Genomic DNA, 16,467 nt, shown 5'->3' with positions numbered 1-16,467 from the left:
GAGAGGCCCTGAACAAACATGATGATGGGTTTCCGCACGTGTCAAGACACCCAGTTGACCCCAAAAAACAGGCTTGCCCTGACCTGCTGGAGAGAGGGAGGGGAATTGCAGGTTAAAACTTTACAAAACCCTCCGTCTTTGGGGTAGCCGGCTGAGGTTTAACCTGGGACATTCACTGATCAGTGACACAGGAGCAGAATGCCAATCGGCCCCTCCATAAACCACATCAAATAACCCCAAGTCCAGACTTTGCGCCACAGCCATTTTGTAGAAACAATAGTAAACCAAACACAAGGTGCTGCCCCTAAAAGGGCCCAACGCTGCTGCCAGTGTTTGCGATCTCACCCGGCTCCTGCTCAACCCAACTCACTGCAACCAGAGGCTCCCACACCAGCTGACACAGCACTCACCCCACACGAGGCCATTCTCCCTGAATAGCAATGTACAAAAACATCACTAAACCTTTTGCAAAGTTAACTGCAATTTTTCAATTTTAAGATGGGAAGTTTTCAAAAATAATCAAAGGTGCAGAGGTATAAAACTCCAGTCCCCCCCACAGCCCTCACCCCCCACCCTCACTCAGGGGACAGCACTGATCAGACCAATGAATAGTACAGAAGGTCAGGCTGGCTTGGCCCACTTGACATGAATATGGAGGTCACAATGTGGTTGACCCTCGGCAGGAGCGGGTTTGTCTGTTGGTTGCACTGCTCTGTCAATGGAATATTCAGGACAATGTGTCTCAGCTGCATCAGGAGCATTGAGCAGCCAGTGGCAGAGGCCAGCTCAGCCCTGTCGTGTCAGCACTCTCTCTCTCTTTTATTGAAGAAAACACTGGCCGGCTGCCCAAAGGCTCAGCCATTATCTAGCGACACCAGGAAGGTCCCAGTTCAAAGCCCACTCTGTGCCGAGTTAGCGGATCTGAGTAGGGAGCTGGCTGTAGCCCCCGAGGTCAGCACGGAGTCCCAGCCCCTCACAGCCCCCACTGCAATGCTCAGGGCAGGGGATGTGCTGCTAAAAAGAGCAGCCCCCAGCAGCACCTGATAAATAATTGAACTCCAAAATATCAAAACTATGTTCTCCCCAAAAGTGAACCCACCATTGTAATGCCAAGGGCAGAATGCTCTTGTTCCTGAATAAAGGTTAATGCCAGGCGTTTTATACCCCATCTTCAGACATCATTTTTAAAAAAAATCTAATTACAGGCCCCCCATTCAGGCCAACACTTCAACGGTCTTTAAATCTGGAGTCTCGGTTCCCTTCAAATTGCGACCAATAAACAGAGATAAAAGAAAGGACCACAACGACAGATTAATTTTGGAAGCATTTTAATACAAACGTTTATCAATATATAAACTATCTCAGAGTCCCTCTCAACATGTAAGACAGACTCAAAATACTTTGTTTTACTGGTTTTTATCAAGTATTGCACAAGGTAGGTACAAAATTAATATTTACGATTACATATTTGTCCATAATGCAAAAAAAATTAATTTTCCTTTTTTTAAAACTCATAACAGAAAATACAACTCTCATGAAAAAAAGCAGAAATTCCTACACTTTAAACATCACCACTGGGGAATATTCTGTACACAATCTTTAAGAGTAGTTTTGATGCTTTTGAATGTCGATTTTTTTTTACACAAGGTTCTTTGTAAAGAAAAATAACGCAAGCTGTCATAGCCATTACAGATCACTGAAGTAGTAAAAAGATATAAATGCAATACCATGTTGTAGAAACAATATATATATACTCTGATATTTTACAAACTTCATACTAAATTAAATTATGCAATTAGAAAAAGACCAGAAACCCACTGTTTATTATTAGTGCCAATTTTCCATTGCCCATTTAGTCCTGTTTAAGTGTAAATACTGTAAGAGGGGCAAGTCAGACTGTGTCTCAGCAGATCTTTTCCTTTTGTTTTAAAAGGTTGAGTCCATATAAAATATGTTTTGTGCTTGGCTGGCAAAAAAACTGATGCGTGTCGCTTTAAATAACCAAGCACCAATCAAGTTCTACAAGCTTATCCCCAAATAGTTTTTTAAAAATTAGAAACAAAAAAGATCTCAAGGGGGAAGGTAACGCCCCTGGGTTCAGTACATTAAAACGTTTACAATTAGGGCTTGGTTTGTATTTATATATATATATCCTTTTTAATTAGCCATAACTGGTTGGAATTGCTGGTTTGAATACTGCATGTTACCAAGGCTGAAATTCAGACCATCCACAAAGGATTTTTCATTGATCCCTCCATAGGCTGTGAACATGTCAAAGGCATTGCCGTACTGCAGAGGGCTGAGGTTCAGGGGACTGTCCCCTGGAAACATTGCACTAGGACTGCCCGGGAAAATAAACTCCTTGGCATTGGGAGAGAGGGCTGAAGTCTTCTGCTGTTGCTGGCTGCTCACGCCAAGCCCATAGAGCGAGTGAGTGGATGTGGACATGACTTTCTGCTTTAACAGGTTATTCATGTTTAAGCCAAGGTTGGTGGGGGAGGTGCGAGCAATCTTGCTGTTCCGGCCACTACTCTTCATTTTGGTTGAGCCGAACTTCGTAGCAGCGAAAGTGGCAGTGGTGAAGGTTAAAGGCTGGGTGGATCGAGGCATGAAAGTGGGGCTTACGGCAGCGGAGTGACCAAAAGGGGGCGAAGGGGAGCTGGACACAGAGGAGCTCCCCACTGGATCACAGATCGGCATAAACACCTGGGCCTCAGGATTGAAGCTGTTTTTGATTTCCTTGTCCAAATCCGTCCCAGGCTCGTTGCTATCGTCCACATACAGCACCTTAACAGGGCCCTTCTCCCCAATCTGATAAGACACCTCGAAGGGGTCTATCCAGACACTGAGGTCCTGAGGCAGGTTGTCACGAACATCCTTGATGTCCAGGCCGCTCTCTTTGGCAGCTTGCTCAATCACAGGGTCGATGGCCTCTCCAACGTGTATACACCTGTAGCCCGAGCCCCGGTATGGCTTGTCTGGGTACCAGTGACCTTCGTATTTCTTCTTCAACAGCCTCTCCAGCTCCTCCCCAAAGATGTTCACCCGGCGCCTCGGGAGTTTATTGTACAAATATGAAATAATAAAGTTGAGTGCTACTTGGATTTCAAGCTGCATAGCTGCTTAATCACCAGAATGGGTTGTAAACCAAAACCAATATTAAACTCCACAAAAAGCAGGGTTTAATGTGCCTTAGAGAGAAGTTTCAACTTTCTTACAAAGTGCTGGGCAGAGTGGATTGTGTCCCTCAAATTAGCAATCTTGGTTTGTTCCTTGAAGGAAAAAAACAAAAAATAAGACAGGGAAAAATAATAAGCATCTATTTCAATGTCAGCAACACCCTGTCTGCCCCTTCCTAAAATCCACTGAGCAGCATCTGAGTGTAGGCGGTGTCAGCTTCCGCACTAAGATGCAGTACATAGTCTGCATATTACCCTTTACCATATTAAGACTTAAGGGTTAAAATAGCTTAAACAATCCACACATATTACGCATTCCAACCTAGCCTTTCCATAAGCAGCACAAACCGAAAGGATTCTTTAAATTAAGGCCAGATGGCTTCAACAATGACAACCTTCAGAATAAATGAAACACCAATGTCACCAGGATTGAGCAATCGAGGCAATTGTCCAACAGGGATAACAAAAAATCTCAAAGAGTAATAATTATCATCGCTGAAGAGAAAGCACAGTACACTGCGACACCAAGCCAGCAAGGGCAACACATTTAAAGAGTCCCATTTGTTTAGGGGGAGGTTTATAATTGGAAGTGCCCAATCTTTCTGCCCTAAGTCCCAGATCGACGTCAAACCCGTGACTGTAAACTGCATGAAATGAATCAACGTCATGGACTGCAAATACCAAGCAGAATGCAAATGACCTGAACAACCCTCCCAATGCCAGAGCGAGACAGAGAGGCTCAAATCAAATGATTAAACCAACTCAGTAAAGCTGCCAGTTAGAGAGCAGTAAGAGGCAGAAAGAATGACACTGAGAGAGGAAAATACAAATACAACTTCAGGAAAACTCCCATTCAGAGAGAAAATATCGGGCAGAGTGCAATCCCCCCAACATACCCCGCAACACCCAAAGCACTAAGTAGGGAAGAGACCCTTTAAATGCCATTAACAGCAGCAGTAGGCTATCAGGCAGATGGCCAACCGCACCAGCCCTTTAAATGGCAGTCGGGCGGGCGGCCAGGCTCCAGCCCGCCCTTTAATCCGGGCTGCACCCACCACAGGCAGCGGCCACAGCCCGTCCCACCCACAGCAGGTACGGCAAAGAGAAAGAGACCCCCTCCCCACCCCCAGGGGGTCACCCCCTCCCCACCCCCAGGGGGTCACCCCTCCCCACCCCCAGGGGGTCACCCCCTCCCCACCCCAGGGGTCACCCCCCCCCCCATCCCACCCAGGGGTCACCCCCTCCCCACCCCCAGGGGTTCCAACAGGGAAGATAAACAGCAGCTATAGCGGGGCGCTGGCGGACTCGCGCACCCAGTTAAGCCGCAGCTGTCAGCGGGATGGGCGCTGCTCGCAGCCCGGCCCCGGCCCCCCCCGGCCCCGGCCCTCCCGGCCCCGGCCCTCCCCGGCCCTCACTTGCCTTTTTCCCGTTAAATGTATTTTCCCGGAACCGTTTTAGTGCAAATGGCCAGAGTCAACCTGAGGGAGTGGAGCCTTGGCCTCTCCCCGCTGTGTCCGTAGGGTGCGGTGAGGGGCTACGGGTGGGGGCTGCTGTTGTTGTTGTTGCTCCGGCACAGCTGCCTCCCCCGGGAGCTCTCTCAGCTCATTGCCACCGGCCGGCGCCTGCGCCCCACTTTATACCTTCCCTCCGCCCGTAGGGGTGAACAGACCGCGAGGCGGCGGCACGGTGGCATCGGATAAATGCGCTGCACTACTTTCTTACCCCCGATCAACGTCACTCTAACTCGCGTCACCAGCTTTCCGCGGCTCCTATTGGTTCATCTCCCCTGGCCCCGCCCACAGATGCGGCTTTTATATAGCAGGGCGGGGCCTGGCGGTCGCTGATTGGCTGAGGCCGTTGCCTGGACCCTGTTTTTAATTTCAATGGCGACAGCAGAAAAAAGTTCCCATTTCTACTCCAAGTTTTTACTTCAAAACGAGCCGCAATATCAGATAGCATTGGCCGCGATCGCAAGGGCGGAGACTCGCGATATTATTCAGTTTGGCTAAAACAAAAATATGAAGTACGAAAATGCAACTGAAAAGATTGTTTCTTCCGCGGGCGCCGCACAGCCACAGCAGCGGAGGGACATGGTAGCGAAGTGCTCCGATCAGTCCTGCACTCTGATTGGACCCAGGCCGGGGCCCGGAGGCGGGGCTGGGAGCCAGTGGGCGCCGTTCATTGGCTGCCGGTCTCCAAGGTCCCGCGGAGTGAACGCCGCGCACTGAAGGTTTGTTGAAAGTCAAACGGATTCTGGGATGAAGCTCAGTCCGCGGTGCCGCCCCCTACCGCCGGGGTGCACGAGCGGTGCCGCCCCCTACCGCCGGGGTGCACGAGCGGTGCCGCCGGGGTGCTGATCCTTGCAGTGGTGCACCATAGGAATAGGAGGAGGCCATTCAGCCCCTTGAGCCTGTTCTGCCATTCTGTATCTCAGCGCTGTGCTGCCACTTCGAGGTCCCGTCAGAGTTCCCTCTCCCGGTGTCCTTGGCTGACAGTCCCCGGGTAAACCCGGGTTTGCTGCGCGGCACCGCTGTGCGGCCGCCGTCACCCACACAACACTCTGTTGCTGCATTTCACAGTAAATTCTGTGAAGCGGCTCCAACATGAGAGGCACTGTAATAGTAATTATTATTACTATTGACCCCTGCAATGGTGCGCAGTGCTGCCCGGAGGCTAATCCCTTTCTTTAATATTCCTCTTGTAAAGTGTCTGTCTAATTCCAGTTGAAACAATTGGCTTCAGCGCCATTTTGTGGCATTGACTTCCCAATTCCATGCCCATGTCTGGAGACATGTTTCCTCGCTTCCCTTTTCACTCATTATTATCTTCTGTTGATGAATGGAAGATAATAGTAAACACACCTCTCGTGTTTGAGACGATACGAGAGATTAGAAATCTGGCTAACAGGTTTCTACTTGTGGAGTCCTATTGCATAGTAGTTTGTGTGATCGCTTTGCAAGTAAAATAACCCAGTTTTGATTCCTGGGCAGACAAGTTTCCTTACTCCACACTTACTCCACATGCGTGTGATTTAAGAGGATTTGTTGAAGATTTTTCCCAGTGCTGGCGATTCAGTAACAAGGAGACGTAAAGTGAGGATTAATGCAGCGAGTTAAAGGGGTGGTTAGAGAAAGCTTCACATAAGTGTGTCGTTATCCAAACATACGTTGCCTTGCCAGAAGTGGAGTTTGAGACTAACAACATTTAAAAAACATATTGGTTAAACATTATGAAGGGGAAGGAGATAAAAGAGGAGGGGAAGAATGGGGGATTGGGATTGGATAGCTCCAGTCAGGGGTCAGCATAGGTTTAGGCCTGACGGGCGGATTGCCTTCTGGCCTGCGGTTTCTGTAAATGTTTTGCTTGTTTACAGTAGGATTCCAGCCCGCGTGACTATATCACTAGCCACATCACTAGCATCATCACATTAACATTTAACATCTGCAATAAAGCAATGCACATCTATTTTTACAGCACTTCTTCACATTGAATCACCTCATAGTGCTTCACAGGTAATTAATGTCACGTGTAGTTGCTGTTCATGTGGGTAAACAGCACAGCCAACATGGGGAATTATTGGCCATGATACCAGGAGAAACACTTTCTCTTTTCCAATAGGTTCACGTGAACAAGGTCAAACAAAGTGGATAAGGTATGTACATGTGCTGATGACTGATAAATGACATTCAATACAGATAGAGGAATTTACTGCATATAGGAAGTAAGAATACGAGGCATCTTTACTCCTTGGAAGGGATTGAACTTACCAAGGAGGAACATGAAAGGACAACAACAATTGCATCCTTATATTGCCCTTCATGCAGGACAGCATCTCTGAGCTCTTAAGGGTGTTAGTTGACATGTTGCTCATTATGTCAAAACAGTGTGAGGCAACAATAAATAAGACAAACAGGATGCTGGCCTATATTGCTGTATCAATTGAATTCCGATCACCAGACGTCATATTCTACCTCTTGAGAGCTCAGGTCAGACCACACCCTACAGTACTACATAGAGATCGAATTCCAGTCACCAGGACAGATTATTTTATAATAAAAATAAATAATAAAAATCCTTGCATTTGATATAGCGCTTTATCACGTCTTCGGGACGTCTCAAAGCGCTTTACAGAATATACTGTAAAGTGAATTTACTTTATGTACAAGAATGTAATAAAGGAAAACAAAAACACTGCTGTGCCCTGTGCTGCGCTCTGCCCTGTGCTGTGTGCTGCCCTGTACTAGATGCTGCCCGGTGTTGCCCTGCGCTGCCCTGTGCTGTGTGCTGCCCTGTACTAGATGCTGCCCGGTGTTGCCCTGCGCTGCGCTGCCCTGTGCTGTGTGCTGCCCTGTACTAGATGCTGCCCGGTGTTGCCCTGCGCTGCGCGCTGCCCTGTGCTGTTACCCCTGATTGACTCCCGTCAGCACCTCCTCACCTCAGGCACTGACAGCATCACCATCCATGGGGCTCACTCCCCCCTCGCTAAGCCAGTCCAGAACCTTGGGGTCTTGTTTGACCCTCAACTATCCTTTCTACCCCACATCTGCGCCATGACCCGCTCTGCCTCCCCCACCTCCACAATATCGCCCGGCTCTGCCACTGTCTCACCGCAGGCCGCCAAAACCCTCATACACACTTTCATCGAGGCTCGACTAAGCAACTCATTGCTTGTCAGCCTCACCAACTCCTCCCTCCACAAGCTGCAAATCACTCTGCAGCCCATGTCCTCTCCCGCACTAAGCTCCGTGACCCTATCACCCCCATCCTCGCCCGACTCCACTGGCTTCCCCTCACACAAAGGATACAGTTCAAGATCCTGGTCCTCACCTTCAAAGCCACGGTCTTGCTCCCCCTGCCTCTCCGACATCCTACCATCCTGTTCACTTCCTCCGCTCTGGACTCTATCCCGCAGTCCCTTCATCTCGCCCTCTCCCTTGCCAACTTCAAGACCCATCTCAAGACCCTCCCCTTCGACTGTGCTTTCAATCTCACTGCTTCCTCCACCCTCCCCCATCCTGACCCCCCAGCTCGGGTCTGTAACTCTGTCTGTCCAGTACCTTACACCGTTCTTCCAACATGAAAGGCAGGTGCTATACAAATATAATTTTGTTGTTGTTGTTTGCCTTGATTACTCCCACCTATCAACCACCATCTCCTAGATGAAGCCCACCCCCTGCTGCCTTGACCCCCTCCCCACCGAGTTGCTGGTCACCCAACTCCCCTTCCTCTCCCCACTGATGGCCGACACAGTCAACCAGTTGCTCTCCTCAGGTTCTGTTCCTCTCCGCTTAAAACCGCTGTCATCAATCCCCTCCTCAAAAAAAACACCCTTGACTCCTCCAACCTCACAAATTACCGACCCATTTCCAACCTGTCCTTCCTTGCCAAAGTTCTGGAAAACATTGTCACTAACCAGCTTTGCTCTCACCTCTCCCTCCACTCTCTCCCCGAGATCCTCCAGGTTTTTGTCCTGACTGCCCGTAGCACAGAGACGGTGCTTGTCAAAGTCACAAACGACGTCTTCTCTCTCTGTGACCAGGGTTCCCTCTGCCTGCTTGTCCTCCTGGACCTCTCCTCTGCATTCAACACAGTTGATCACACCATCCTCCTCCACCGCCTCCTTCCTCATCCATGCTGACCTGGTTTGATTCCAACCTAACAAATTGCCTTCATTTTAACTCCTAAAACAGTTTCTCCTCCTGCCTGATCACCTGTGGTGTACCCCAGGGCTCCATCTTGGCCCCCTCCTCTTCCTCATCTGTACACTCCCTCTTGACAATGTCATCCACAGACATGGGGCAAACTTCATGTAATCATGGGGTAAACCTCATCTATGCGGATGACGCACAAATTTACTTCTCCAACTCCAGGTCCGCTGATGTTTTCTCGGCTTTTCAGAGCCTGGATGAGCGAAAACTTCCTACAACTCAATGTTGACAAGATGAAAGCTATACTCATTGGCTCCCGTCAACATCTTCTGTCCTACGGCTCTGACCTCCTGAACCTTCCCAGCCTATCCCTCAGACTTACCGAACCGGTGCACAACCTAGGCGTCAGGTTCAACCCACAGCTGTGCTTCCTTCCCCACATTTGGTTCCTGACTAGGAACCACGTTGCTCGCCTCTGACCGTACCTTACCCCAGATGCAGCTGAGACACTCGTCCGTGCGTTTGTCACCTTCTGACTCAACTTCTCAAATGCCCTCTTTGCTGGTCTCCCCATCTCCACAATATACAGGATCCAATTGGTCCAAAACTCTGCTGCCTACATACTCACCCGCACTAACTCTGTACCCTGAAACACAAGTTCTAGCCTCCACGGGCTCCCTAACGCCAAATCAATTCGTTTCAAGATCCTCTCACTCGTTTTCAAATCCCTTTGTGCCACTGCCTCCGCTTGACTGGCTACAGCCTTCTGCAGGTCCCTCATCCAGGCTCTGATGTTCCACCAGTGGTCTGTCCCCCACCTCACTCGCCCCACTATTGCTGGGTGGGCCTTCTACCACTCTGCCCCCACTGTCTGGAAATTCATCCTGCAGTCCCTCCACCTTGCCCCCTCCCTTGCCTACTTGAAGACCCATTTCAAGACCCTCTTCAACTGCGTTTTTGATCAAACCACTTCTCCCCCTGCCCTCCACCCTCCCCGATCCCGACCCTCCAGCTCGGGTTCAAAACTCTGTCCAGTACCTGTGTGTCTTGGGACATCCTTCCGATGTGAAAGGAGCTTTACAAATGTAATTTTGTTGTTGGTGGTGGCGGCCGTGCTTTCAGCCACTACACCTTGAAACTCTGGAACACTCTCTCTCTAACCCTCTACCTTGTCCCTTCCCTCCCCATCTTCAGATTATGCCTGAAGACCTTCCTATTCGACAAGTGCCCATGGTCGCACCCCTTCCCCCCCGGCTTGGTGTTGTGCTCCTCCACTGTCAAGCACTCTGGGAGACTGCCCTGTATAGACGTGAGTTGTTGTTGCTGCTCTGTGCTCTCCTGTGAAGCACCTGTTTTTCATTAATTTTGTGGACATTTCCCGAGTCGGCTGTTTTAGGTGTTGGGAAGATCCCGGCTGCTCTTTCCTCAGTAACTAAGACTTTCCAGGAAGCGTGGGAGCCAGTCCGTCACTCACACCCTATCCATTGGGTATCTCTTGCTCGTCACAGCAGCACATTTGGACATTTGGCCTTTGCCTCGTGGATCATGCGATCTCAGTTGCTCACTTTCTTTCCTCTCTGAAGGCCCAGGTCCCAGTGTTGAGCTCGCAGCCCAGGCTGATGCTCCTACACTGCACTGAGTTGTACCGTGCTCCAGATAAGACATTAAACCTGAGTTGTGCCTATCCTCGGGATTGCAGGCGGCAGCTCCATAAAACACTTCAATTTGGCTTTAATTAATTTGGAAGTTGGGTATCTGGAGGAACTCGCTTCCAAATTCCGACCAGATGGAAGAAACTTCTGACACTGCAGCGGGGGGAGCACAGTGTGAGCTGTGTTTAACCCCCTCCCCCCCAGCTTGCTCCCGGTGTGGTGGGGGTGGGGTGCTCAGCATGAGGCTGAATCCTGAAGGCCTGGAGCTGCAGTCGGGAGCCGGGCCCTGCGTGGGCACTTGGCTCGTGTTGTGGTTTGTGGTTGGAGCACAAGGATCTGGCAGCAGGTTTGATCAGCTGCTCAGCTCAGCTCAGCTCGGCCTGGATCAGGGTGACCGCAAGCCACAGCAGGGAAAGCCACTTCTGATCCCAGCCTGAGGGTGGGGGGGATGGGGGCTCCTCTCCACACATTCTGATTATTTTTGATCCCCCCCTGAATCAGCCTGCGGGGGGTCTTATTCTGCATGTAACCCCCCCACCCCCCAAATGGGTTAGATTCCAGCCTGTAACTCACTCCCGGGGTGGGGGTGGGGGTGGGGGTGGGGGCTGACACAGCGAGGCTCAATTTACAAATTGCTGAGACGGTGAAAACCAGTATTTTTGAACTCATGAGGTGGCACCTGTTTGTGTAAAACTGGCCACACCACGATGCTAACAGCCAGGCTCAGAGCAAAAGTGTGGGGCAGAGTGTGTACGCGTGTGGATGTGTGTGTGTATCAGAATGTGAGCAACAGTGTGTGTCATATGTGCTTAATGTGTTTGGGGGAACGTGTTTAGCATGTGGGTTGAATGTATTTGATGTGTGTAGGGATGTGTTTAGCGTGTATGTAGGGGATGCGTTTAGCCTGTGGAGGGATGTCTTTAGCGTGTGGGAGGGATGTATTTAGCGTACGAGGAGATGTGTTTAGCATGTGGAGTAGGGGGGGAAGCAGCCTTGGGAACCACACAACCAGGAGTGAGGGTGGGGGGTAGGTGCAGAGGGCAAGGAACATGCAGGAGAGCAGAATCAGGGGTGAAGGTACAGAAAGTGCCCCCCACACAGCTCACAGTCACACACACACAGCTCAGACAGCTCTCACACACACACACAGCTCACACACAGCTCTCACACATACACACAGCTCACACACACACACAGCTCACACACATACACACAGCTCACACACAGCTCACACACACACAGCTCAGACAGCTCTCACACACACACACAGCTCACACACAGCTCTCACACATACACACAGCTCACACACACACACAGCTCACACACATACACACAGCTCACACACAGCTCTCACATACACACAGCTCACACACACACACAGCTCACACACATACACACAGCTCACACACATCTCTCACACATACACACAGCTCACACACACACACAGCTCTCACACATACACACAGCTCACACACAGCTCTCACATACACACAGCTCACACACAGCTCTCACACATACACACAGCTCACACACAGCTCTCACATACACACAGCTCACACACAGCTCTCACACATACACACAGCTCACACACAGCTCTCACACATACACACAGCTCACACACACACACAGCTCACACACAGCTCTCACACATACACACAGCTCACACACACACAGCTCACACACATGCACACAGCTCAGACAGCTCACACACATGCACACAGCTCACACACAGCTCACACACATACACACAGCTCACACACAGCTCTCACACACACACACGCACAGCTCACACACATACACACAGCTCACAGACAGCTCACACACATGCACACAGCTCACACGCATACACACAGCTCAGACAGCTCACACACATACACACAGCTCACACACAGCTCACACACACACACAGCTCACACACATACACAGCTCACACACATACACACAGCTCACACACAGCTCACACACATGCACGCAGCTCACACACAGCTCTCACACGCAAACGCACACAGCTCACACACAGCTCTCTGTCTCACACACATACACAGCTCACACTCACACAGAGCAACGTGGAGTTACTGTGGCCTGTGAGCATTTCAGCCATCACTTGCTTCATTTCAATGCCAGACATGGACTCTAATTAGGCAGCACGAGAAGCCAGGAGTCTGCTGTACTGCGAGGCTCAAAGACAGAGGTACAGAGAGAGAGCTACAGACAGAGAAAGAGATACAGAGTGAGAAAGACAGAGAGCGAGAGATACAGAGAAAGAGAGATACCGAGAGAGAAATGCAGAGAGAGAGAGAAAGCGATACAGGGGGACAGAGAGATATATAGAGAGAGAGATGCAGAGATACCAAGATACAGCGAGAGAGAGTTATGGAAAAGATAGATACAGAAAGAGCGATACAGAGAAGGAAAGGGATACAGAGAGAGATACAGATACACAGAGAGAGAGATACGGTTGGTGGGGTGACGCAGTTAATCAGACATTATGGTCAGTGAAGTGCCCGCAGAGCTCAGTGCAACTCTGTCTCTCTCTCTCGGGGTAAAGGATTGTGTCTGTGGAAAACTATTGAGCGGATTGATGGTTGTGATGAGGTTACTGATCACTGCGCTGCCAGTGTGTTACACAACCAGAATCTATTCTTAGCCTCTCCACAAAGCCCAGCGTGATTGCAACACAGCTGGGGGTGGGGGGGACTGCTGATACCACCCCCCCATATACACACACAAACACTAACTCACGCACAGCACAGCTCACACACATACACTCACACCAACCCACAAACACATACACACCACTCACACAGACAGGCATACACCCAAGCACACACAGCACACACACACACAGACTCTAAACCTGGACTGCGGTTTGATCTCTGTGATGTGTTATGTGAGACTGGAAGCCACACAATGATGTAGCTGAAGTCTCAGACACGTCACTGAGCCATGTTGTTGTTGCTAAAATGTGGGGTTTCAGCTCCAGCAGAAACGCAAATAAACAGGTTAAATTCTGAACAGATTTCACACAGTATTTATACACAACGCACGCAGTTCGCACCTCAGCAGACAGCATGTCTGCATGTGCATGTCAATGTGTGTGTGAGCATGTGTGTCAGCGTGTGTGTCAGCGTGTGTGTGTGAGTTCCCATCTGCTCTCTCTTTCCAAACACACAACTAATTCCTGCTCTCACTGTTCTCTCCCCCGTGTAGCTCAGCGTGAGCTGTAGTTTCCCATAGACTGCCCATCTCCAGCACATAGAGTTAATATCCGTGACCATCTCCGGCACACAGAGAGTTAATATCCGTGCCCATCTCCGGCACATAGAGAGTTAATATCCGTGCCCATCTCCGGCACATAGAGAGTTAATATCCGTGCCCATCTCCGGCACACAGAGAGTTAATATCCGTGCCCGTCTCCGGCACACAGAGAGTTAACATCCGTGCCCGTCTCCGGCACACAGAGAGTTAATATCTGTGCCCGTCTCCGGCACACAGAGAGTTAATATCTGTGCCCGTCTCCGGCACACAGAGAGTTAATATCTGTGCCCGTCTCCGGCACACAGAGAGTTAATATCTGTGCCCGTCTCCGGCACACAGAGAGTTAATATCCGTACCCGTCTCCGGCACACAGAGAGTTAATATCTGTGCCCGTCTCCGGCACACAGAGAGTTAATATCTGTGCCCGTCTCCGGCACACAGAGTTAATATCCGTGCCCGTCTCCGGCACACATAGAGTTAATATCCGTGCCCGTCTCCGGCACGCAGAGAGTTAATATCTGTGCCCGTCTCCAGCACACAGACAGTTAATATCGGTGCCCGTCTCCGGCACACAGAGAGTTAATATCTGTGCCCGTCTCCGGCACACAGTGAGTTAATATCTGTGCCCGTCTCCGGCAAACAGAGAGTTAATATCGGTGCCTATCTCCGGCACACAGAGAGTTAATATCTGTGCCCGTCTCCGGCACACAGTGAGTTAATATCCGTGCCCGTCTCCGGCACACAGACAGTTAATATCGGTGCCCGTCTCCGGCACACAGAGAGTTAATATCTGTGCCCGTCTCCGGCACACAGTGAGTTAATATCTGTGCCCGTCTCCGGCACACAGAGAGTTAATATCTGTGCCCGTCTCCAGCAGAGAGTTAATATCGGTGCCCGTCTCCGGCACACAGTGAGTTAATATCGGTGCCCGTCTCCGGGACACAGTGAGTTAATATCGGTGCCCGTCTCCGGCACACAGTGAGTTAATATCGGTGCCCGTCTCCGGCACACAGTGAGTTAATATCTGTGCCCGTCTCCGGCACACAGTGAGTTAATATCGGTGCCCGTCTCCGGCACACAGTGAGTTAATATCTGTGCCCGTCTCCGGCACACAGTGAGTTAATATCGGTGCCCGTCTCCGGCACACAGTGAGTTAATATCTGTGCCCGTCTCCGGCACACAGTGAGTTAATATCTGTGCCCGTCTCCGGCACACAGTGAGTTAATATCTGTGCCCGTCTCCGGCACACAGAGAGTTAATATCTGTGCCCGTCTCCGGCACACAGTGAGTTAATATCTGTGCCCGTCTCCGGCACACAGAGAGTTAATATCTGTGCCCGTCTCCGGCACACAGTGAGTTAATATCTGTGCCCGTCTCCGGCACACAGAGAGTTAATATCTGTGCCCGTCTCCGGCACACAGAGAGTTAATATCTGTGCCCGTCTCCGGCACACAGAGAGTTAATATCTGTGCCCGTCCCGGCACACAGTGAGTTAATATCTGTGCCCGTCTCCGGCACACAGAGAGTTAATATCTGTGCCCGTCTCCGGCACACAGTGAGTTAATATCTGTGCCCGTCTCCGGCACACAGTGAGTTAATATCTGTGCCCGTCTCCGGCACACAGTGAGTTAATATCTGTGCCCGTCTCCGGCACACAGTGAGTTAATATCTGTGCCCGTCTCCGGCACACAGTGAGTTAATATCTGTGCCCGTCTCCGGCACACAGTGAGTTAATATCTGTGCCCGTCTCCGGCACACAGAGAGTTAATATCTGTGCCCGTCTCCGGCACACAGTGAGTTAATATCGTGCCCGTCTCCGGCACACAGTGAGTTAATATCTGTGCCGGTCTCCGGCACACAGTGAGTTAATATCTGTGCCCGTCTCCGGCACACAGTGAGTTAATATCGGTGCCCGTCTCCGGCACACAGTGAGTTAATATCTGTGCCCGTCTCCGGCACACAGTGAGTTAATATCTGTGCCCGTCTCCGGCACACAGTGAGTTAATATCTGTGCCCGTCTCCGGCACACAGTGAGTTAATATCTGTGCCCGTCTCCGGCACACAGTGAGTTAATATCTGTGCCCGTCTCCGGCACACAGTGAGTTAATATCTGTGCCCGTCTCCGGCACACAGTGAGTTAATATCTGTGCCCGTCTCCGGCACACAGTGAGTTAATATCTGTGCCCGTCTCCGGCACACAGTGAGTTAATATCTGTGCCCGTCTCCGGCACACAGTGAGTTAATATCTGTGCCCGTCTCCGGCACACAGTGAGTTAATATCTGTGCCCGTCTCCGGCACACAGTGAGTTAATATCGGTGCCCGTCTCCGGCACACAGTGAGTTAATATCTGTGCCCGTCTCCGGCACAGAGTGAGTTAATATCTGTGCCGTCTCCGGCACCAGTGAGTTAATATCTGTGCCCGTCTCCGGCACACAGTGAGTTAATATCTGTGCCCGTCTCCGGCACACAGTGAGTTAATATCGGTGCCCGTCTCCGGCACACAGTGAGTTAATATCTGTGCCCGTCTCCGGCACACAGTGAGTTAATATCTGTGCCCGTCTCCGGCACACAGTGAGTTAATATCTGTGCCCGTCTCCGGCACACAGTGAGTTAATATCTGTGCCCGTCTCCGGCACACAGTGAGTTAATATCTGTGCCCGTCTCCGGCACACAGTGAGTTAATATCTGTGCCCGTCTCCGGCACACAGTGAGTTAATATCTGTGCCCGT

The 16,467-nt window shown here is 50.5% G+C and overlaps 1 protein-coding gene across 2 annotated transcripts; it reads right to left on the bottom strand.

Annotated features, from left to right (window-relative positions):
* Positions 1 to 1,311: 1,311 nt before the first annotated feature.
* On the bottom strand, positions 1,312 to 4,816 carry tob1a (transducer of ERBB2, 1a). Of its 2 annotated transcripts, none has more exons than XM_042342524.1 (2): positions 4,599 to 4,816; positions 1,312 to 3,272 (listed from the first exon to the last, which is right to left on the bottom strand). In XM_042342524.1, the coding sequence occupies exon 2, from the start codon at positions 3,115 to 3,117 to the stop codon at positions 2,158 to 2,160; it is 960 nt and encodes a 319-aa protein (XP_042198458.1). In that variant the 5' UTR covers positions 3,118 to 3,272; positions 4,599 to 4,816; the 3' UTR covers positions 1,312 to 2,157. The 2 variants fall into 2 exon arrangements, with proteins under 2 accessions (XP_042198458.1, XP_007907384.1); XM_007909193.2 differs by lacking the exon at positions 4,599 to 4,816 and adding an exon at positions 3,575 to 4,290.
* Between the last annotated feature and the right edge of the window lie 11,651 nt (positions 4,817 to 16,467).

Source organism: Callorhinchus milii, unplaced genomic scaffold (assembly GCF_018977255.1).
Source record: "Callorhinchus milii isolate IMCB2004 unplaced genomic scaffold, IMCB_Cmil_1.0 Scaffold20, whole genome shotgun sequence".
Taxonomy (NCBI): Eukaryota; Metazoa; Chordata; class Chondrichthyes; order Chimaeriformes; family Callorhinchidae; genus Callorhinchus; species Callorhinchus milii.
Note: the sequence above shows the minus strand (reverse complement) of the source record. Positions and strands in the feature narration are given on the sequence as shown.